This window comes from Solea solea, chromosome 1 (assembly GCF_958295425.1).
Source record: "Solea solea chromosome 1, fSolSol10.1, whole genome shotgun sequence".
In the NCBI taxonomy this organism is placed as follows: domain Eukaryota; kingdom Metazoa; phylum Chordata; class Actinopteri; order Pleuronectiformes; family Soleidae; genus Solea; species Solea solea.
In genome coordinates, this window is record NC_081134.1 from 38,149,601 (window position 1) to 38,173,551 (window position 23,951).

Below are 23,951 nucleotides of genomic sequence, written 5' to 3' on the forward strand. Positions count from 1 at the left end.
TATAACAGCCCCATTCTAGGGGCAAGGTTTTTTTTTTTTATTTAAACAAAGTCTCAAATAAACTACCCTCAAATACCGGAGTCCAAAGACGAATGTCTTCACCGGGGTTTTGTTTTTATTGGGTCCATTTTAGAATACTTTTGCAGGATATCCTTTCATTTGATTTTACCACTATCATATTATATACTTTGACAAACCTACAAAGATTAATAAAGGGCCAGTATGTAAAACTTTGGTGAATGCATTTTCATTTGGCTGTAATTGAAGATACATGTACCAATTATATTTTTAACTTTCTATCAGGAGCTTGTTCAGGTCCACAGAGGCAGCCATTACGGAACACCATGTGTTTACAGTTGTCAAAACGAACAGACTAAACATTGACTTTTAAAGCTTAAGAAGATACACAGGTTTTCCAACAGGGTTAGGGTTGCTAAATTTCACACAGTAGTGTACCAATTTACTGTCATGAAATGACAAAAATGGCAGCAGTTGGGGATAACAGATTCAACAAATGCATCAAGACAAATTTTTTTTTCCATCTTTTATTGTACAAGTTGACTCCATTGAAAACCTGGGAGAAAAAAAAAATCAATTAGATCCATAAAAAATTTCAGAATTTTCAGAAGTATTTCAGAATTTAACCGTTTTCGTCCACCCTGTAAAAATCTAATTAGATTTCATCTTGCAGAGACAAACATCTATAGTGGGTGATCTAAAGCTTTTAGGCTTGAGATGTGGTTTCAGACATTATTGGCTTATTTTCAGCAGGTTTTCACCATAGTCGATAAGACGGGGAAAAAAGATTATGCATCATTAACCACATCAATGCCAATTTGGAGATGTGCAAATGCTCCTTAAAACTCACCATTAACTTTAGTTCATCCTCCTGATCATTCTGTTGATCTGATCCTCCCTGTTTCCAGCATCACCTCCCTCCACAAAGTGCGTGGTCTTCTTGTTCATGCCACCACGGGGTGACGACAACTTGAAGGGCCACAGGAAGTTGTTGGCAGACTTGAAGTTCTTTCCAACTGTGTAAACCTCGTGGATGAGGTCCTCCATACAGATGATGCCATATTTGCCTGCAGAAAAATGTTTTTCATTGTAATATCTGTACTTGGTTTAAAATGGAAAGTTGGCAGAATTTAATGAAGATAGAAAATGTGTACACCTCAGGCAATTTAGGCTTCAAGGTTATTCATTGTATGCCAACAAGCAGTTTTAAAAACACAACTTGAGTCAGACAATCATGTGGTTCAGACAAAACTGGCTTAGTTCTCAGTTTTTTTTCACCATAGTCGATAAGACGGGGAAAAAAGTGTGCATCATTTACCACATGCAGGTATGCCTTTGGAAGACTTGAAAAAGCACAGACTATGCTAAATACCATGGGTTAATTGTGACTTTCACATTAACTCACATTCCCTCCATACCAACTATCTCTGAAAACATGGTATGCAAAGTGATTGATTGAGATACACAACCTTATGCCACATTGCTCAAGACCATGTGCCATCTTAAATTAAGCTCAGATGTCACTACTCCATCTGTTTTTCAGGAAAGATTTCACCTCATATGAACCTAAATATTGTCAAAGACATTTATTCTTTGTGTAAGTAAAGGGTCATACCAAGAGTCTTTTCCACTAGAGCGTTGTCTGTGAGGGCAATGCGCTGTTTCCTGATCCTGCCATGGCCACGTTTGTAGATGAGCTCCCGCACAGACTTCAGGTTGGGGTATCTGGAACAATGGTCAACAAACATGGCATTAGCTTGAATAAAGTTTAGCAAATGTAGTTGACATCAAGACTTGCATATTGTCAACATCCTTCATGCAATATTACTCCAACAACATTACTAACTACTAAAACAATGTACATATTATGCATCCGTTTATGTCATGTAAATGATCCCTTTTAAAAGAAGCAGCCTACACTTTGTAAGAGTTAAACTCCAACTGACACCAATCAGAAGGGTCACAGGGTTGTCTTCACCTGTTCAAAATGAGTTTAACATTGTGTATTTTATGTTTGTTAAAAATTGTTAGTTTCCCCCTCACATCTAGCCAGACAGCACTGGTGCATTACATGCCCAGTTCAAATTTTATTAGGAGAAAAAAGCAGCAAAACACAACATACAACATTAAAAAAAAAAAGGTCTTTGCAACACTTCTCCACATAGAGAACTGAGGCTATGGTCGTGAGCCCTTGTGCCACATTTCAGAAATCCACACTGCTGTTTCTGTCATTTCTCAATGTGTGTAAATTTTCACATTGATTTAAATATGCATAAATACCTATAAATGTATGTCATAGAATGTGGTTTCAGACAAAACTGGCTTAGTTTCAGTTGGTATTCACCATGGTCGATAAGATGGGGAAAAAAGTTCAGCATCATTAACCACATTCTTGACAGGCACATGTCCTCAATGTCAATATTAGTCCTATTAACTGAGAATATTAAAAATGGACTACAATTATAGTCCATTAACGGCAGTGTTATGAAACAACAGTCTTACCCCCAAGCAATGTAGGGCTCAGCAATCCTCAGCATGTTGATTGAAGCCTTGTTTAGCTTAACGAACACACCATTGAAGATCTGGCGCAGACGGAGCAGCTGCAGAACTTTGCGGACCTTGGGGCTGACACCATTAATACTGAAAAATAAGGACAATATATGATTAGCTCAGTTTTATTACCAGGGGAAAGCTTTTCACATAACATTATTTGTGGTTTCAGAATATAAATGGCTTATTTTAGACATCTGTTTCACCATAGTCGATAAGTCGGGGAAAGAAGTTGCATCATTAACCACAAAGTTTACAGATTCCTGTGTTGACATTACAGCTGACAGCCTTTATAACCGTGGACATAAGACAATCATTTTGAGACACATACCAATAATCTGTATAAAAAAGTTTTCACATGACTGGATACTGTGCAAAAAGGTAACAGCAGGTAACAAATAAAAAGCTGAATAAGCTTTGAATTTGGGGTTCAAGTGGCCCAGAGAAAGCAGGTGGGCATCAGGATCCAACACACCTCAGTCTTAACACTAGACTGAGGAGTTTCAATCACTACATTGTCTCTTGGATGATGAAAATGAAGTTGTTAAAACCTCCATCACTAAGGGCTGTCCATCAGTCACAATCTAATAACACTGTCTAATGCTGCGTCTAATCAAAAGGGACAAACGTGTACTCACCCTCTGATCCTGATGACAAAAGCCAGTTTAGGCTCAGCTGGTACATAGAAGTTTCCCACTTTGCGAGCAGTGCGGCCCAGGCGGATTTCACGTCTGTACATCTGTCTGTACTCCTTGTGATACTTCTCAGCCCTCTTGAAGATCAGTTTCCTGGTCGATTTCCTGGCCTATAAACACATCCTTCTTAAGTTATAGAAAGAAACCCCACCTAAAAACACGAGCTCTTTTAACTATACATATCACCAGGCCTATTAATTACCTTCTTCTCGGACAACATCTTCTTGATGCGAGCGGCCTTCATGGAGGCGAAGGCCTTTCGCCTTTTAAGAAGGCTCTCAGGGACCGCCGGAACCTTTTTTCTGTGAAACACACGCACAGCGTCATGACACCTTCTTATGCACACATACAGACAAACTGCATACACGCGTGGAGCTCATTCACGAGACAGAAACGTCACATCAGCGCCGCCCGTTGCTGCTAGCTTGCTAACCCCATCACCACTATCCCATCATTTTATAATAAAGTGTTAAACGTTGCACACAAGAAGCATTGAAAATGAATATATAACAATTTAAAAATGGCTCATGGCACGTTCTCGTCACCAACTTAGAAGTAAGCCACTTTTGAAGAACAGCGGCCAAAGAGACAGCCATGTTGTTCTCCACTATGTAGCTACACGTAGCCGGCATGAAATACTCACTATACAAGAATAACCTCTAACAAACATAATCTTGAACAATAGTGCTCAGATTATGATGTTCACAAACTACACTGTCTATACAAGATGTAAAATTGACAAAGACAATTGTTTTAGCAGCAGATGTGTTCAGATTATAATACAGAGGCAGACACTCACTCTGCGTCCGCCATCGCGTCCACCGAGAAAGAGAAATTTTCCTTTGCGCATGTGCGCATTAAAGAATTTAGGACCCTCGCGTTCTGTCCTTCCAGCTGCCTGATTGTAAGCATATCTTTTACACGAAACAAACACCAACTTCTATCATTTATAATGAAGTAAAGGTTATGACAGTTTTAAAGAAGTGCGGTGTCGAGTCGCTATAGGACCACATTGGTTAAATTGTATTTGACTCAACACTGTCATATCTCGGTAAGTTTTAAATTTGTTATATTTTTCAAATGAGTGTTTCAGTTAAGTTCAACGTCACCGTTAAGTTAACATGGATATAACGTCCTGTCACTTACGGACGAGTATAGGTTTTTCGCTAATCTGTTATAGTTATGGGAAATAATACAGAGACTGAATAGGAGTTCGAAACGCTCTCAGTTTACATTGCCATATCACAAGTGAGTGTAATGCGCGTGTTTGCTCAGTAGAGGGCGCACTCACCTCATCTTATAGGTAAACAGTGGAGAGCGCGTGAGGGGAAGTTATCCGTCTGCTGGATCGCCTTCACCTCAGTGAAGAAAGCGGCACCTCGTCTCCTTCATGATGTAACACGTTGGCTGCGAGTTTATAAAATCAGAAAATAAAGTGCCGTTGCACTGCCTTCACAGGCCGAATTTGAATTAAAGTCCAAATGCATCTGATGGACATATGTCATGTTTATATTTTACAATTTATCATTTATTGTCGCACATTTGTAAATTTTTTTGAGAGTATAAAATATTCACGCATATCAGTATTGTCAAAATAAAGCTTTAATATACATGTAGCTGTTCATAATGACTCATTGCAGATGCAGGAATTATGCAGAATGCAAGTTTCACATTTTGTTCAAACGCAACTCATTTTCACAGATAATATTCTAATTATTATTATTATAATAATAATTATAATCATACTATTATTTTCCAGCGGATTATTGTTTTGTCCATAAAATGCAGAAAATTGAGGAAAATGTCAATCGTTTTACCCTAATCTGAACCAAAGTTTTTCAGCAAAATTACAATAATTTTGTAACTATTAATCACTGACTAATCGCTTAATTGTGGTTGCAGCTCTTTCTATCATTGACAATCTTTATTATCTTCATTTGTCTCTATGTAATTAAATGTTGGGGTTACAGATCCAATTCCATTGAAGACAAACTTTTTGGGTGTATATTAAAAAAAAAAAAAAAAAAAAAGATTAAATCTAGATTATCTTGAGGGAATACGGTAGTTTTGATTGTTTCATATGCAGGATGTGTCCTGATATGAGTAAAAATATCATAAATGATGTCTTAAACTGTATCAGTATTATCAACAAATTGCTTTAAATGTTGTTAAATTCCTAATCTCAATTCCCTCCTATTACAAACATAAGGATTACGACAAGAAATAGGTGGGGTTGTCAATTTAATCTGACATTATTCAGCTGTGTCTGACAGCTGTAAGCCACTTTTTCTTTTATTTTTTCTAATGAAGAAAAGAAGCTGCAGCTTGTGTAAGTATGACAACCACAGTCTCTGATCATCTAAAGGGAAAGTAACTTTGAAGGGGGGGGGAAAACCCGAGTTGTTAGGTAAAATCATCCAGGTTACATCACCTCTGAATGAAGTGACTGCACCAGGCGCTCAAGTCTCAGCCCTATTGGGTCCAGCGGTGATGGGTGGACTGAATAAATAACGAGTGAGATGCGGCTGAGAGGATGAGATGAGTGAAGGAGCAGCAGAGGAAGTAGGAGGCACACACTTCATAGTAGCTGCTCATAAACTCTCTGCTTCTGCAGCTGTGCGTTGTAGAAGCGTCTAGACTCTGAATCCCGAGCAGCATCTCGACGCTCTCTCTCCTCACTCTTCACTTCTTGCTCCTGTTTGCGTGTAAGCCTTGTTGTCAGCGTGTTCCCACGGCCACGCACCGCGATCCAAGTTTGTCGCCTGCCTTTAACCGCACTTCTCTGCCGCAAACAGGTTGCCCACTATCCCTGCGCGTGTCCTTCTGCTTCCAACTTGATCGATCAAGATGATGATGATCATCGCTGAGTTCTTCGTGGTCATTTTGAAAGTGCTCTGGGCTTTTGTCACCGCCGGGTCTAAATGGGTAGTGCGGCCCAAGGAGAAGAGCGTGGCGGGACAGGTGTGCTTGATCACCGGCGCCGGCAGCGGCCTCGGGCGGCTCTTCGCCAAGGAGTTCGCTCGGACGCGCGCGATACTCGTGTTGTGGGACATAAACAGCCAAAGCAACGAGGAAACGGCGGAGATGGTGCGACAGATTTACCATGAACTGGACGCTCCCATCACAAAAGACGGTCAGTTTGATTCTTCTTTTCTTTTAATTTGCAGCACTTGTGCTGGAATGGCACTGGGTTTTTACGCACGGTTAAATGTGAAGTGCAGTGTATTTAATTAAAATTTTCTAGCAGTATGCAATACTTAACTGTTTATTTATTGAACATTTTTATTGTGCAGTATATTTAGATATATATATTTATGAAATTACCCATCTACACTACTTGCTTTTATTAATCACTTTTCTATTTTCCTCCCCTGCAGGACCCATTGGAGGTGTAGAGGAAGTCCCTCCCTTTCAGCCGCAGGTCTACACCTATGAGTGTGATGTGGGGAAGCGGGAGAGTGTGTATTCCACAGCCGAGAGGGTGCGTCGAGAGGTGGGAGAGGTGGACATACTGATCAACAACGCCGGTGTGGTGTCTGGTCATCACCTCCTGGAGTGCCCCGATGAGATGATCGAGCGCACCATGGTGGTCAACTGCCACGCACACTTCTGGGTGAGTTGAGGGTGTAAAGCCATTATCATATCATGTTGATGAAAAGAGTCAAGTCAGTTGTGTGTGTGTGTGTTTAAAATACGAGGGTTCACCCTGAGCACTGTTTCCACGCACACAGTGTTATCACGTGTGTTTGCTGTGATGACAGTTTCACTCTCCTGTTCATAATCTCACCCTTCTATGTGCCAAACAAACACATTGATCAAACCTGCCTTTCTCTCTCTCTGTGTGTGTGTGTACTTGTATTTGTTCTTCTCTGGCATGAACCTTGTCCTTGTCAGGACTGGTAGTCGTCATGGAGACCAAAACCTGGTCCTAATGAGACATAACCTAATTTCTGGGGCTAAGATTTGAATTGTGTTTAGGTTAAGGTTAGGAATAATGTTTTAGTTTAGGCTGTATAAATGAAAGGAAGTCAGTCCAGTGTCCTAAGAGGAGTAGCTGCACAAACATGTGCGTGTGTTCCCTAAGTCTTAGCAAATATGACCATAAATAGTTCCCTTGCGTGCTGTGCTTATTTCAGCTGTGTTAAGTTTGATTCTGTCAGAGGAAAGTCACGGGTTTGGCTCTCTATAGTCTTGTCTTTGCTTCTCTCTGGCACCTCATCAGTGCTGATCCTCACGGTATGTCAGCTCGTCCTCCTCCTCCTCCTCTCTTTCACCACACAGTTCTGACTTCCATGAATGAAATGGGTGGTTCTGTGTGTGTGCGTGCGTGCGTGTGTGTGTGTGTGTGTGCGCGCGCGTGTGTGTGTGTGTGTATGGGTTGGATGCATCTCAGATCTCCGCGCCACATTTTGTTGGCAGGGAGTGATTTGTTGTGTATCAGATTTTTCTCTGGCTCTGTTCCTTGGACCTTTTTCAGTGTGAATACTTATCTAGAAGGCTATGTGGACTTGATGGAGTCAGAATGTTGCACTTTAGATAAGCATATGCTGCGGTGTTAAAACAGGCCAGGTGCTCTTACAGCCTTTGCGTGCGTGCGTGTTTGTGTGTGTGTGTTTTAGGGGTGTAGAAAGACAATGGTTGCTGCCTTGCCGTAAGATTTAGAAAGCAATTGAGAGGAGCAACATCACTCCAGGAGAGTTGGTTGTCAGCACTGAAGCCCTTTCCTCTAATTACTAACAAGCCAGTAATGAGAATTGATTGCGTTGCTTGGCCATGACCACCTGTTTAGGGCAATTATAATTGTAGTGTTTGTACACACATAATTGTAGTGTTTGTACACACATTTAAACATTTGGACTGTGTCCCATTTCCCAGCTGCATGTGCTCTGAATTCACCATCATGTCAGATATTTAGGAACGTATCGAGCGAAGTGACTGATGTTCATTTTGAATCTTTGGCTGCCGGCTTTTCTTCTCCGCTCGGCTCCGTTCTCTATGACACCATGAAACCATGGTGATTGTGAAGCCCGTTAATTGAGCGTGAAAATCTCTTGTGTTGTCAGTCCGACAGGTTGTTTTATTTCCTCTTCTTTAATGACGCCCCATTCAACAAGTGACATGCCACCTGCACGCACCAGGATCTGGAGTCGAGATGCAGTGATAAGGTGGCAGATTTGGGATTCTCTAATAGAGCTCTGTGTTCTCCCATATTCTGTGGCGATTGCAGTTTCTTTAGGAGGAGGAGGGGCAGATGAAAGAAGTACTTAATGAATGGCGACAGCCTGTATGGAGGATGTGGTTCATTAAAGACAAAAGCCACATGAATAGAGCTTAGACTAACAGAGACCTGTCCACTCTCCTGTCTTACACAAACACAATCCAGTTAGTCACTGCATACAGGTGCTGTTACACAAACCTTTTTTTTTTTTCTTTTAATACCACTGTTTAATTGTGGTCTATGACTCAAGTGCCTACTGTTGAGCTGCGTTTGAAGTGGAATTTTAAACCCTGTTTATTGGGTTTGATGCTTTCAAGACTTTCTACAAAGCACAGACACCAAAGGGGTTTTACAGAATAGAGGATGTTTTTAAAGCAGTCAGACAGTCCGAGATAAATATCAGACTCTTAAGAACTTGTGATTTTAATTTAGATTCACCATGATTCATGCCGTGGTCAGACGTTAAATTTCGTTTCAAGGTTTTTATGGTGCAGCAGTAGATATAAATAGATTGGGTCACATTCTTTTTGGCGTGTTCAGATGATATTTTACCAAACGAGTAGTTTCTCGAAAGCAACAAAACAGAAGCTGTAACGCGTTCTGTATCTCAACTGAAACACTGGTTCACTTTGAGATGATTTTTTTGGGTCCAAATTTTAATTCTTGGATAGGGCAGGGATGGAGACATGAGCAGAAAACAAATGGTGTGTGTGTTTGCCGGACCAGCCTAGACCCCACATTTCTTCTGTCCTCCTTCCATAGGCCCCTCTGACTCCTCCCAATCTGATTTGGAGGCAGTGGGTGCAGCTGCATTAGAGTCACACAGGCCAGCTCTGCTCATCCGGCTCTGCCACACACACACAAACACACACACACACGAACAGCTATGATTCAGTCCCTCATTCCCTTTTAGGTTTTTATGAGGCAGGGGGGTCATCACATTAAATTTCTCTGATGCTTTGATAGCCCAGCTGGTAATATTTGATGTTTTGAGTCATACTTAAGTCATTTTCACTTAAATGTCACTGGCATTTTTGTTTTTGGAGGATTAGAGTGCATCATGAAATCATGCCCAGCATCTTGAGCTGGTTATCCTACAGGTGGTTTGGGAACAATGAGCAGTAGATCCTCCTCTCTTGGAAACCCTACCTCTCTCCGCTGTGACGACATGAAAGCACAGAGCGCCCGGCAGGGACATGGCGGGAAAAGAGCAAAGGAAAGAAAAGAGGAAGGAAGGCAGTGCCGTCCCATCCACAGGCAAGGCGAGAGGGTAATGGTAAGCTGCTGCTGACCCACTTTATCTGACAATTGGTTTCTTGTCTGTGGATCAACTTGACAAGATGCCAGGCGACAGGAGCCAAGTTCCGCAGGCCACATTCCTGCTGTAGCCAGAGAAAGGAGGCAGCCAGGCAGAAGGGTCCTACTTGACTGGTTTTATATGGGTCCCTCCTCAGGCCTGATGCACCTGTACCCATGAGTAGAGCTCACCATGCCCACTCCGATGTTGGGTTTCTCCCCTGACACTCACCTGTTACATTTCAAAGGATCGGATGAGGTCTTAATTATTTCCCAGAACCCAGGATGTTTTCTTCCAACTAACCATTTAAAAAAGATATTCCTATCATTTCCTATTATGTCGTAAAGAACATCACATCCTCACATTTGAGTTGCTGGTTGATAATGAACATAGTCAAATATTTGACAAATTTAATATGAATTTTACAAGTTTAGGTCAGAAAATTAGGACATAAAATGAAATAAATCCCCAAAAGAAATTAATGAATTTCATTCATTAATGAAATTCATATAAGTGAGTCTAAAGTCCGAGAGTTAAAGGTCTTATCTTTATGTTTTAAATCTGTGAGACTTTTTTTCAATTTATAAAAAAAAATAATGGTTTACTCAGAAACCAAATGGCAAAACAAAACATGATGGGTTCAGACACTGAATTAAAGGTGAATGAATTTAGTGTTTAGTCCCTGTTAAGCTCTGCTGAGCCATAACATTGATCCTGGGACCTGAGGGGTTTATACTGTATTGACACTGCCTCCTCACTTGGGACTATCGATTGTGTCGTAAAGGTAAATTCGAGGTAAATGGAAAGTGTTGTCAAGTGTAGCCGTGTCTCACTGGTAACCGCATGTCATTAGCTAAACACGAGCACTCAACATCCATCATCCCTGACAACCAGCAAACCAGGATCGTGGTATCTCTCGGATTCCTCGATGTGTGGCAGGATCAGATTGAGCCCAGACATTTTTCTCTCTCCCTCACTCTCTTGTTTAGGGAGAAGTCAGCCCAATTAAATGGCCATCTGGTGCTACGCAAAGGCCAATATTTTGTTCCTATTCCTGTTGGTCAGACGCTTGCACTAATACAGCCTGACACCCCAGCTGTAAGCAGCTTTGTGTGGCTCAAATGCTCCTGGGGGCACACACCAATTAGGGGGTGCAGCGGGCAGGGCAGCCCCACGTAGGCCAAGGAGGCCCGGCTGTGTCAGCGGGTAATTTAGCGGAACAAGGGAGCGTTGAGTCCCAATTACTGCAGCTCTTGATGTAAGACACGAGCCCCTGGTTGCCTTCACACATTTGGTGTCTGCGAGGTCACGGGAGGTTATACCCACATGCCAAACTTGCCATGAGAAGCAGGACATCAGTGGAGGTTGGTCACGTTGAGCCACATCCTCCAGTTGAAGGGAATCAATCTCTCCTCCATCAGTTCCACTTATTTTATTTTTTTTTTTAGACCACTCAGCGAAATTGTCCATTTGTGTCTGAATGTTGGCTTTCGGCGTAGAGTGTTGTGCCAGATCAAGTAATTCCCCACTCTCTGAAAGTTTCTGTGGGAGTGGGAGACTTTGGCTCGGATCAGGTATGGGCATATCTTAAGTTAATGCTTCATTTGCACGCAACTCCTTCCCTCATCCCACCGCTGCCATTCTGGCTCGCAGCAGAGTTCTTTCGCTCCCTCTGCGCGGGCCCCATCATTTGATGAGCTGAATATTGCAGCCACTTGAAAATTTATGTCCTGAAAAAGGAGCAGATGTTTGGAGCGGAGTCAGATCAGTTTATACTGTACCTGGCAATTAAACGAACTCCAAAAATGATGACGTCATCTTCCTTAAACCAGGCTTCCCCTGCGTAGGTTCGACTGATTGATTTCAGTTTTATTCATCTCACAAAACAAGGGGAAAAACTGTGGAGTCGACCAGAGGCTGCACTAGAAGTCAGAAGGTCTGATGTAGTTAATCTGAGGGCAGTTTTAATGAGGCTTCTCCTCCCCTGCCAGTGGTTTCATGGCTGTACTACCTGGTACCACGCTCTCGCTGGCTCCAGCAATTTTTTTTACAAAAGAGGCTGAATCACTGCTCACTGCACCAACCAATGAAACTGTTCCCTTTCATTTATATAACCATAAAATGATTGGAAAACTACAAATAAAGCTGTCAGAACGAATAACAAAACCCCACTTTTTTCCAAAGCACAAAATGATATCTTAAAATTGCCAGGCACCACATACTACATAAACATTGTGGTCGGTAAAAAGATTAATTTGTTTAATCAATTTATGAAGCAGCTCTTGGGCATTATTGGGAAACGAACTGTAATAAAACGGAGCCGTCAGCGTTTTGTAACCTCTGACATTGAGAGAAGGAGGTGCCGGCTTGTATGTATTGTTCCTCGCTATGGCAGCACACATTTGACTTGAATAGATCGTCTCTGCTCCCAACAAAAGGCCTGTGGCTTGTTTGTAGACCTCCTAGTGGGAGAGTGATTGGTCAGTTCCTATCATTGCTGTCACATGTCACACCTGCTGATTGGCTCATGCTGTGTCCAGGGCAGCTCCAAAGTTGGCAGACTTGAGGAATGGATGTATAGGTCAATCAGGTGAAACCACTAAGTCTCCCTCTCTCTGCGTGTCGTCCTGCAGTGTTGCTCTTCTCACTGGACGCTCTCTCTCTGTCTCTCACGTGGCGCTCTGGTGAAACTCTTTCATCTCGGTGCTCGTCTCGCTGCAGATTGTTCCGCCGACTGCTGCTCGGTCAGAGCGCGAGGCTCGGCGGGTCAGGCGATCAGCTGAATTGTATTGTTTGAAGTGCTGAGTGAACGGAGGCCCGTGATTGGTGTTGTCACCAGCTCTTTAGAGCCGGGCTCGACGACGGGCACCAGATCTGTGTGGGAAAAGAACAGATTGTGCGGCAGCGCGCACACACGTACACGCACACCTGCTCATTCACCGACTATCTGTAGAGGGGAAACCCCTCATCTGTCGCCCCCCTCTCTGTCTTACACAGATACATTTAAAGGCATCACTTCTGACTCATTTTTTGAGTGTGTGTGTCTGTTATGAATTCTCATTCAAACGCCTCTCTTTGCATCACCATGGAGAAGAGGGAGAAACAGAGGAGGAGAGCAAGAGGGAGGCCGAGAGGATCAAAGGGCTCTGGCACAGACAAACTGCACAAGTGAACTAACCTTCCTCTTTCTTTCTTTTTTTTTCCCTTTGCCCTTCTGTCTCTTCTGTCTTTCCCCGCAGACCACCAAGGCATTTCTCCCCAAGATGCTGGAGCTGAATCATGGCCACATTGTGACTGTTGCCAGCTCTCTGGGTTTATTCAGCACAGCTGGAGTGGAGGTTAGTATCATACACAACAACACGGGACACAAACCATCGTTCCCACCATCCAAAACCAGCACTTTAATCCAAATCCGTCGGCATGCCAGCGAGCACACTGAGTCGGGGGGAGGTTTGGCCCCCTTTCTCTCGTTTTCCCTCCACCCGTTAAATTAAGGGACACACATGAGCATTGGGGAGCCTCTCATAGATCCCTCTATCTGCAGCTGTGGGGGTGTGAGGCCCCTAATGGGCTCTGGCCGATGAGCTGACAGCTCCCCGAGGGACAGAGACATCTTCATCACTGCTTTGAGAATAACTTGATGCTCACTCAGTATTCAGCTCACAGCAGCATTGCTTTGCTTTTCTATAGTGTTTTTTTTTTTAAATTTTCTTCCTACAATAGATTCTCTTTATTATTTTAAAATGTATTAAAACATGGAGTAGGATGATTTTATCTCTATAAGCCCAGACAAAGTAAACGGGCATGACTGCATTCACCTCACGGCACTGTATACTGTACACTCACTCCATGCTTTTGTTCCACAAGCATTCATTCGTAACGATAAAGACCCCCATCAAAAAAAAGTTCATATTATGCTTCCCGGAAACGCCTTGAATGGAATTTCAGACGTGTGCATTCATTTGAGAGAATCAAAGCCCTTCCTTGTCATGTGGGCACAGTCCCATCTCTTTATCCTCCTGCGTTTATTGACATCCATCTGTGTTTGCCCAAGCCTGGAGATTATTTCCATGGCGAACCACATCAAAACCTCCTCCACCAAACTGCGCAGTCTCCTGATACACGGGAGAAGAATGCTAATGAAACCGTAGAACGGACGCGCTTGGGTTTTTGTGGCCGTGTCATTAACGGCAAGGAGAGACTTCTGTGCCCACGGGGTGTGTGATAATGTTCTCTGCGGTTCGTGGGCGCAGGCAGGGCAGCCAGCGCTTTACAGGACTAACCTGTTCTCGCTCTGTCTTTCTCTTTCCTCTAATCCCACAGGATTACTGTGCCAGCAAGTTTGGTGCCATTGGGTTCCACGAGTCACTGAGCCATGAGCTGAAGGCTTCGGAGAAGGATGGCATCAACATGACTCTGGTGTGTCCTTACCTGGTCGATACTGGAATGTTCCGAGGCTGCAGGATAAGGTTAGTGTTGATACTCGCTGCCCAGAGTCATTCATGTCTTCAGTCTTCCACCTGGTTTGAGTTTGTCGCCTATAATTTTCACGATATAAAACCACTTCACTGACACGTTTGAACTTCAAAGCCGCAGCTGAGGGTTCGGTGTTTCTGTCACACTCGTGTCATGAAGTCACTTGTGCTCCACTCGCTGGGCAGCAATCTGCCTGAACAAAGAGGGCTTGACTTTCCCAGGGGAAAACTACCCCCAACAGGTGCACCTGGGCACCAAACACCCACCACCACCACCTCCCCCTCCCCCTCGCTCCTCTAATAGTCTTCACTTTGTTTGATGGTAACAGTCAGCAGGTGGCATGTCCTCTTAGCTTTACTGTCCCAGCAAGTGGTGCAATTACCAAAGTCTCTGTCACTCTAGAGTCACAAGGTTTACCTGGCATTTCTGAACCCGTGTGAAGGGTAGGGACAATATTTTCCATTGTTTTCTCCAGTCATTGTTTAGTTATTCGGTCCATAAAATGCCAGAAAATATTGAAGAACATTAATCTCGTGAATTATTATATGGAGGAAAGGAAGCCGAAAATAGTCAGTTGAAAAATCTCCGACACACAAAACAGTTAGATAATTAATCAATTAGCCGTTTCAGACCTATCTACCTCAGGCCCCGGTCAAACTCAAGGGGAAGTGAACAATTTTAAATCGCTAATAAAATGAAGTAATAAAAAAATATACTGTGCCCTGTTGTGTAAAGAAATGTTTGCTGAAAAACATTCACTGCTCACGGCCGGCAGATTAAAAACATGGCTCAGCCTAACTCATAAAACATTAAACCAGCATCAGCTCTGGATTAAACAGGTTTTTGCACAGAAGATTGAACACTGTGCTGTTCACCACATTAACTTACTATCACTTGTCTCATCATCAGCTCTAGCGTGTTGCAATTATTGCTCCTAAAAGGTGTTTTATTCCAAAGTCTTTTCATTTAAAAACGCCATTTGAGTTTAAGTCTTTCTCTCAAAGTAAACCAGAAACCTGTTTCTGTCTAAACTCTTGTACTTTTCTCTCCATTCAGGAAGGAGATTGAGCCTTTCCTGCCTCCACTGAAGCCAGAGTTCTGCGTGAAACAGGCCATGAGGGCAATTCTCACCGACCAGCACATGATCTGTACGCCTCGCATCGTCTATATGGTCAACTTCATGAAAAGGTACAGATTTTTTTTTCTCCTGTGCATGGCTACATTTCAGCAGATTGGAGAGGAAGAAAGAGTAATTTGTTTTAATCTCCATCTCCTGTCTTCACAGCATCCTGCCCTTCGAGGCCATCGTGTGCATGTACCGGTTCCTCGGCGCCGACAAATGCATGTACCCCTTCCTCGCTCAAAGAAAGGAAGCCATGAACAACAACGAGGCAAAGAACGGCATCTAAGGAGTGAGGGGGGGGCGCTGTTCCGCACACAACAAATAGGGGCACATGAGACGTGCAGGAAACAAACCACTGAGAATGAAAATTGGGGGAATAAAAGGAGGAGAAGAAAAGACTGAATTGAGACTGGTGCACTTGCATTGAGCAAATGCAAAGGTTTACCATATTGTTCCTCTGGAACAAAGAAAGCTGTGTACTACACAAAGGATTTATTTTGACTTTTGTTTTTGTGTCTCTCTCTCTCGTTTTTTTGTTTATGTTGTTTAAAGAAACCAACATCTATTTACTATGTCACTAGTTTTGAAATCATACAGAAAAGATATCCATTAATTAACTATTTACATAAAGTAGTCACCAGCCTTATCTAGTGTCATCGTGGAACTATACAGTATGTTACTGTACAAACAGTAAAAAGTTGTTTTTGTTTTTTTTCACTTTTATTTTATTTTGTAGACATGCACTGTAATTTCAGATTGTGTTTTTTTTTCTCTCTACACTGCCAGCAGCCTACGCCCCCCCCCCACCCGAACTGATCCCAGTCTGTGCCATTTAATTAAATAACCCCGAGACACATATTTCACATTTCAACTTTCACCGTATTTTGTTTTCGTTGGAACATTACGTTAATAATGAAATCCACGCATTCCTAATGGGACATTCAGTGGCCAGATTTTTGGCTTTCTTTCCACAGGAAGTCGCCCCCCCCCCCCCCACCCCCACCCTGGCTCAAGGTTCCTGCCATTTCACGTCAGCGTTGACAAAGCTCTCTAATGAGAAGTGGACGAGGGAGTCGATGGGGAGAAAAATGGGAGAAGGAAAAACTAATTAGTCTCTTCATTTGTCTTTATTTTTTTAAGATCTGTGGTGTTTATATTGTAAATTTGTGTTGCCAATATTATTTGTTTAAAAAAAAAAAGAACAATAAAAAACAACAAAGGCTGTAACTCCAGGTGAACCGCTGTCCCATACTGATGATGTGTGTTTGAGGGAAATGTATTAAGGACACTAGCTTTTTTTTTAAACATCCCTTTTCCCAAAGTAACACGTTAACTCCCATCCATTGTCCTCCGTGTACAGTTAAAGTGAAATGTAAATGTTTAAATGTTGTGAATACACCCCCGTTTCCCCCCCCAAAAAAAGCCTCTCTCCACCATATTTTTGATTATTAATATTTTATATTCCTTTGGGACGACAAGAGTTTTTGAATTTCAATTACATTCCATTAGGCGTCATTCCTTCATTCAGTGATGAGCCTAAATTCTCTACCTCTTCATTATTATGATTTTTTTTTATTTCAACAGTATGACATAAGCCTCCTTTTTTCATTTTGTAATTTTTCTGATGACTGCTCCATGACGGAGCACATGTGGTTCCATTGTTTAGTGTCTCTACCTAACTTAAATTAATAAAAAAAAAAAGTGATTTAGATTATAACTTGGTGTGTCGTTGCTTTGTGTGAAACGGTGGTGAAAACAGCGGGAGGCGAGAAACTCGTGACAAGTATCGGTGTCACCGTCCTCCCACATTGTGCTCCGCTCAAGTCAGAGCCCTCAGATATGGGTGTTGGCTAAAGAGCTGTGTTCCTTTTTGTGAGTAAATATAGCGTCTGTACACACACACACACACGCAGACATGTGACAGCCTCATCCCAGAGTCAGAGATGTCACACTGTGAGGAGGGAGGTCAGAAAAATGCTGCCTTTTTTTATTAAAACAAGTTTAGTCGGGGTAAAACGACATTAAACGAGACGAAAACCTCACTTTCTACACGAGCTGTCGCTGTCGCTGACCCTCACAGGAAAACAAATAAAAAAAATGTCATTAAGACATCATGAGCAGAGTTGGACTCACATGCTCTAACTGCTGAGTTTTTCCAGAGCTAAAGGTCAAGCACTGTCCTCTTTGTCTGCAGATGACGGGGATTTCAGTGACCTGAGGTGATATTTCATGGTTTAAAATTAAACCACAAACATGAAACACGGTTATTGTTGCTCGGGGTGAGGAGTTATTTTTAATGCGACACATTTCATAAAGGTTTTTTTCTTTAGTCTTATCACTTTTATATTTGGTGTCCTCGCACACACGAAGAAGCTGTTTTTCATTGTAATCCACGCACTTCGCAGAAGAATCTAGAATCTTTGAATGTGCAAATGTTTATTTCAACAGTTTTCACTGACTGGGTTTGAATGGAAACACATTTACATTGAACTTGTTAACATGTTACAGATTTACAGTCTATTTATACAGTCTATTAGGAGGTTTCAAACTTGCGGCCTGTGGGCCACATGGGGGCCCTGAAGCGTATTCAAGCGGCCCGACACTTATTGAGTTATGAGGTTTTTTTGAATGAAAGTATTCATTTTGCATCATAAATACCATTTTATTGTGACCGCTATATTGCTCCATATCAACACAAACACTTTTATTTTGAAATTCGGTAAAATGTCCTCACATAGTTTTTTTTTTTTCCCCTAAAAAATTCCACTTTTTGTTGTTGTTGATTTCCACATGACCAGTGCACTCCTGACCAGACTCCATGCTCAGTGGCCCCCAGGTCATTTGATGATTTGCTGATTTAGAACATGCAGTAACCGCATTACATTATGTCAGCTGATGGGACAGCTGATGGGACAGTGGGACATTTTAAACTGATTCAAATGCATTTCAATTTTAACTTAAAGCCACATTTTAATCCAATTATTGATTATTCAGAGTATGACCTACTAATTCAGATTAAGGTCATAAAACAAATGCTGTTTACACAGCAGTGTCTTATTCAAACAACTGACTTAATGAGGTTAATATGCTGCACATTATGTTATTGTCTGCGTAAACATAAATAAGTGGCTTCAAAACCACACTGAGCTCAGAGGAACTCTGCACACGCATCACTGTGCACAGCAAAGGTCAGAGGCGTCATGTCTATTGGCATAGCGACGAAATACGTCGCAACTAAGTCTTTTTATTTACATATCACCTTTCACAGGTATGGAATCACAAAGTGAAATACATAAAATACTGACCATTCAAATAAAGCGACACCAAACAATTGAGGTTTCCTCTCCCTGTTTGTTTCCTCTGGTGTTTGGTGAATTAAGTGTGAAAAGAAAGTCACTATTTTGTGGTTGGTTTTGTTTTTCCACTGCAGAAAAAGATCATGAGTCTTTTCTTGTCACTTCCCTTTCTCCACTGTTAGGTTCTCATCAGATTAGTCAGAAAAACTACACACCTAATGGCTCACTGATGATAATAATAACACTTTGACATTTAGATTCAGGCGGTGTTCAAGCAGCACTCATTCAGGAATCGAGTCCTAGAAAGAGTCTGGGAATCAAAAAAATGACTTCTGACATTCAGATTTTCAGACACTGCCATGACACTGTTTGATACGTGGCACACACAGACTAGTGACTTGTAAAGCAGTTATTTTGGATGTACTGAATCATTAGTCTATCATTAGTTAATTAAAAAGATGAGTTCAGTACTTCCTGCATGACCGGAGCACAGACTCTGTCTGACACAGTCACTGGACTGAAATACTGCTGAACGGGCTGTGATTCAGCTGTCGCTAAATACACCAGACTCCTCTGTTAAATATTAAGATTTTAGAAATGTCCTCGCTAAATGTTGGAGATTAAAACAAGGTCGGCATCGTTTGCTTTGACTCTTGTGTCGAAGGTCTCGCTCATGTCTCTTCCAGTGACGACACTCTGACCAACTCAGAGTCACCCGTGCATGTGGAGCTGACAGGGTTTAATCAGCATTGTCTGAATTTATTAGACAGTTGTTTGAATCTAATTGACGTTTGTTTGTATTTAAAGGTTTTACACTACACTCTTAGTGGGGACTCAAGGTGATTCACTGGCTTCAGTTGTGTTTCTGTGTGGATGAGGCCCATTCCAGGCAAAAAGAACCTCTGTAAAGAACAGCTCACTTCATATAACCATGCGTCCGTGACAATTGATCCTAATTCCTCCACACAGACACTCATCTCTCCACGGAACAAAGCGATGACTAAACACAGAGGCAGAGAGAACACACCCATCCTTCCTCACACAGCCTCCACCGTCCGTTAGAGAGAAGCGCTGAGATGTCAGAGCTTCGGCGTGCAGCGCGCGCTCCTCTGCTGCGACTAATCAGGGCTGGATAAAGTTGCTCAGTGGGAGATTAGCTCTTATATGAGGGAGAGTCGTACTGACAGTTTGGATCTCTCTGTGTACAGAAGCAATCAGCACCAACTGCAGCCATTAGCAGCTACTGTTGGGACCCGTGACAAGTGCTATTTAACAGGCCTTTCTGTGGTCTGCTAAAGAACGCACGGAAACCCCCCTTTGGCTCATCCCAGAGAGAGAACTAGCAGGATTTTTGGCTTCAATCGTTGCTGGACACTGATCAATAACTATAGGATTCCTCTCACTCTTTCATCCTGCGAGTACGGCTTTAATTTAGAGGACTTCAAGAGGGTTGATTGCGCATAATTCCGTTGGAAAAATCAATGATTCTGGCATTTGCTTTTTGCATGGCACGGATAAGCTCCACAGCCACATTGATTTTAGTTCTATTTTGGGCAGTCACGCTCACTTCACATATCGGAAGGCCATTCATCTTGTGTCTAAGGTGGCCCCAAGCAGATCTGCCTCTACCTGAACAAGGCCTGAGGAATAGAGATCTCTGCTGCTAATGTGGATGGCCTTGGCGCTGCTCAGCGGCGAGCAGACGTAGCTGCCAGCGGAGTCCATTAGTCAGTGACGTTGAATTTAGATCATTGTCGTCGCCGCCGCCGTCGGGGCTGCTCGTTCATCTCGCTAATGGGAGAGAGCCGGGTGGGTTTGACGATGGTGATGCAGAGGAGGTCGCTGCGCTGGAGAGACGCTCAGGACGTGGAGTCACGGAGCAACTAACTGCTGAAAGTTGAATGCACTGTAAGTCAGTCTCTCAATCAAAGCAGTGACAAAAAGACCAGGTTTGATGATGTCAGGAAGAAGCAGGGATCATGGGGATTGTTGTCTTGTTTGAAATGGGTGGTTGTGATCCAACGTTATAGCAACGATGTCTAAAGCAGATGAGGTCATTAAATGTTGACCCAAAGTGAAACAGTCCGTTACTTTGAACAGAAATACAGATTTCTCTGGATGTAAATAGTGTTAGAAACTCCTCAGCAACGTATAGAACATTAGTTGCCTCCGCTGTACGTGTTTTACAGCACAAATGTTATGTATTAACCCTTTAAAGATGTAGTATCACCTTTGTTTCTTCGTGTGTCAGCAGCCATTACAGCATTTAAAGCTGCAGTAGGTGGGATTGCAGGAACAACAGGCGATTGTCCCAGATTTTTAATTTTAAATTTCATGCATTCATGCATTTACTGCATGACTCGCGGAAATCTCTCCATTTTCTGACATGTGTCACTGACTCTCCTTCAGACTTTCCTTCTCTTTAGAAGCCACGTGGGGTGAAGTTTCTTGCCTTGTGGATTAGTTGAGCCAGGAATCAAATCCTCAACCTGTCGGGTTGAAAGATGATGCACTGATCCACCGCAGGAAATGATTTTCATGTGTGCTGCAGCAACAAAAGGACCCGTTTGCAGAGCGGATGCAGTGGAACAGCCAATAGGAGCGTCCGTATGCACTCTCTGACCGGTCCCGTGCACTGATTGGTCAAAGCCTCTCATTCCACCACAGATTTGGGTGTGAGGCTGTAAACAAAGTCCAGACGTGGTGCAGAAGTGTCTGCCTCGTCTCAGATCTCTTGATTTACAACAATCCTCTTCTTCCTTCAGCTTCACCCTTTAGGGGTCACCCCATCTTGCCTTATGATGCCAATTTAACAGACTTGATTTATAATAATACTAAAAAAAAAACATGAAAACATGAAACCAGTATCGTTTTTTCCCCCCTCAAACATGAATTTGTGAACATGTTTGACTCCAAAAAGGTCCATGAACTTCCAGTTTGTTCTGAAAATGGCACAGGTGCACAATTATGTGATATTCTGTGGGATTCTGACCCTGAGATTACATGAGTTGTCCTGCTGTTGCCAAGTGTTAATTCACAGCTGAACATAGTCAAGCAACACTGTAGGAGTCAATTAGCCTCGACCTTGTGTTGTGAGTCTCATTAAATCCCTTCATGGTATTTGCTTGAGGTTTGAGTGACGTAGTAGACGGTCATGTGATGTTTTCGTAGGTTCTTTTGACACAACCTATTATTTTGTCTCATTGTATCAGAAGATATGCTGTAAGAAGGTAGATAACCTTTTTACAGCATAATATATAAACAATCATTTCAGTTTTATATGAAGCCAACTGACGAAAACCGTTTGACGTGGTTGAAAATCATGTACAGATGCTTGTATGAAAACCACACTATTATCAATTTGTGTTACAGCTACTTTCATGATACTGTTTCTCATTTTCACCGACTAAAACACTCGTAACAAGATAAAACGGTGTTAAACTGCCACTGGGGTAATTACTCCGGGTTTGAGATTCAAGGTTTATATTTGCGTGTTAAAGAAAGAGACACCAAACGTTTCTTTTTTCTTTTTTTTTCCACATGAACTGAGGTGTTTTTACTGCATTTCGACAACAGAAATAGCCTTTTTACACATTGCACTCACAGCGAAGAAGACGACACATCCTCAGTGTCAGTGAACAAAGTGATTCATAGTGTCCTTCAGCGGAGTGGACGCTGCGTTTGGCCGCAGGCTCGCTCCACTTACAAGATCCAGAATGCAGGCATTAAAAGCACCCAGTTGATGCCTCGGTGGGTCAATACAACACACACAATGGGTGTAGATGTGATCGACAAAACTGTGGAGGGGTTGGGGGGGAGGGGGGGGCATGGTGGAGAGAGAGAGGGATGATCCACTGACACAAAATCACTGGAATGGAGAGGACGTTTCACACACTGGAGGACATGCGGGCCGTACAAAAACTCCCCGGAGTTCGGACTCGACGTTTAAAGTTTCACTGTTTCACATATTGCGAAAATGTGCGCAATAGATGAGCCACCGTCGATGAAACTGGCCTCTTTTTCTATTTTTTAGAAACTGTTACCACAAACTGTGGTCTCTGGTGTTGTTGTTGTTGCTCCAGTGATGCTATGCCAGTGTGGGGTTCATGTTAATAAGGAACAGTTAGACCCGTCAGGAACTACACGTCAGTCCAAGCGTCACTTCCTGCACGGTCAGCACTTCTACTGATTACTGCTAACACCAGTTTTGTCCGTTTTTGTCCACATGAAAAAAAAAAACTTTTTTCTTTGTTATTTTTCGGAATATGATACTCTTGCAAGTCATACACATCCATATAGATAGATGAACTCTTTTTTTTTATGTCAGCATACAAGGTAAGCTGGGTGACTATATATGAAGACAACAACTACAACTTTCACAGCACTGGCATTGGTTAATTTTAAATACAGTACTCAAGCATTGTTAGATTAATAAAATAACAAAAAAAAAAAAAAAGAAACAGAAACATAATACCCCCGAAAAAAAAGCTACTGTACGCAAGTTGGTTTCTCCCCTAAAATGTTTCATTTGTGTTTCAATGGCATGATGTACATATTTGTTTTAACCATACCAACAAACATTTATCCGAAGGGAAATGTGTTTATCACTTTGGATTTCCCTTGGTTTCATACAGTACCATGCATTTATCTTATCAGTTTGTATTTCATTTAATAATTGTTTTTTTTTTTTGTTTTTTTTTTATCTCATGTGTCTCGAAATTTTTGAATCAACTCATCAATAAACGTGTTAAGATAGCGTTGTCTTCACATAGACTCAGGTAATGGTGTTTTAGTCGGTCATTTCTCGGTGCACATCCACCCTATTGCATGTTTGCAGGATACAGTGGCAATCGTGGGGAAGGGGTGGTGGGGGGGAGGGAGGGAGAGGTAGAGAGGGTGAGGGAATTGTGGGTAGAGGGTGTAGGTTATAAGAGATCAGGGTGAAGGGTGGGGAAGGGTTTGTGTATGGTGTAGGAGGGGGTTCGGGAATGTCAGCTCCTAGACGACAGCCTTTGAATCCTTGCAGACCTGAGTGGTGGTGCCTGAGTTAGTCTGTTTAATGTCCATCCTCCCTCCCACATGGTTCACTGGTCTGAAAAGACAAATGAAACTCAGTTTAGGGCGGATCGTGTCCAAGGACTGTTTGAGCGGTGTTGCGAATAATCGCTCTTTCAAAACAAGATAGGGCCATTCCCGTAAAAGACAACAGAGGGAAAAAAACGAAAGTGCGGCAACTGTGACTTCAGACACTTAACAAGCCCTTGACCTCACTTTTCTT

The 23,951-nt window shown here is 42.4% G+C and overlaps 3 protein-coding genes and 4 non-coding genes across 9 annotated transcripts in view; 1 reads left to right on the forward strand and 6 right to left on the reverse strand.

Annotated features, from left to right (window-relative positions):
* Nucleotides 1-81: 81 nt before the first annotated feature.
* rpl7 (ribosomal protein L7) lies at nt 82-4,193 on the reverse strand. The gene is made up of 7 exons (XM_058625489.1): nt 4,063-4,193; nt 3,466-3,565; nt 3,207-3,373; nt 2,521-2,658; nt 1,634-1,743; nt 869-1,085; nt 82-574 (listed from the first exon to the last, which is right to left on the reverse strand). The coding sequence occupies exons 1-6, from the start codon at nt 4,173-4,175 to the stop codon at nt 877-879; spliced, it is 837 nt and encodes a 278-aa protein (XP_058481472.1). The 5' UTR covers nt 4,176-4,193; the 3' UTR covers nt 82-574; nt 869-876.
* Nucleotides 735-827, reverse strand: LOC131473695 (small nucleolar SNORD12/SNORD106). The gene has a single exon (XR_009242222.1). It is a non-coding gene; the product is annotated as a small nucleolar SNORD12/SNORD106 (small nucleolar RNA).
* On the reverse strand, nt 1,251-1,343 carry LOC131473699 (small nucleolar SNORD12/SNORD106). Its single transcript, XR_009242223.1, has one exon. It is a non-coding gene; the product is annotated as a small nucleolar SNORD12/SNORD106 (small nucleolar RNA).
* LOC131473692 (small nucleolar SNORD12/SNORD106) lies at nt 2,318-2,409 on the reverse strand. Its single transcript, XR_009242221.1, has one exon. It is a non-coding gene; the product is annotated as a small nucleolar SNORD12/SNORD106 (small nucleolar RNA).
* On the reverse strand, nt 2,728-2,819 carry LOC131473706 (small nucleolar SNORD12/SNORD106). Its single transcript, XR_009242224.1, has one exon. It is a non-coding gene; the product is annotated as a small nucleolar SNORD12/SNORD106 (small nucleolar RNA).
* rdh10a (retinol dehydrogenase 10a) lies at nt 4,183-17,094 on the forward strand. Of its 3 annotated transcripts, none has more exons than XM_058625479.1 (7): nt 4,183-4,314; nt 6,059-6,396; nt 6,641-6,876; nt 13,018-13,116; nt 14,102-14,247; nt 15,311-15,442; nt 15,540-17,094. In XM_058625479.1, the coding sequence occupies exons 2-7, from the start codon at nt 6,111-6,113 to the stop codon at nt 15,661-15,663; spliced, it is 1,023 nt and encodes a 340-aa protein (XP_058481462.1). In that variant the 5' UTR covers nt 4,183-4,314; nt 6,059-6,110; the 3' UTR covers nt 15,664-17,094. The 3 variants fall into 3 exon arrangements, with proteins under 3 accessions (XP_058481462.1, XP_058481455.1, XP_058481447.1); XM_058625472.1 differs by lacking the exon at nt 4,183-4,314 and adding an exon at nt 5,758-5,968; XM_058625464.1 differs by lacking the exon at nt 4,183-4,314 and having other exon boundaries at nt 5,758-6,396.
* A 5,707-nt stretch (nt 17,095-22,801) lies between these two features.
* The window catches only part of stau2 (staufen double-stranded RNA binding protein 2), a 79,308-nt gene continuing 78,158 nt past the window's right edge, over nt 22,802-23,951 (reverse strand). The window contains exon 15 of the mRNA XM_058636261.1: nt 22,802-23,765. Within this exon, the coding sequence (XP_058492244.1) occupies nt 23,730-23,765 (36 nt within the window). The 3' untranslated portion in view covers nt 22,802-23,729. The remainder of the gene's footprint in view (nt 23,766-23,951) is intronic.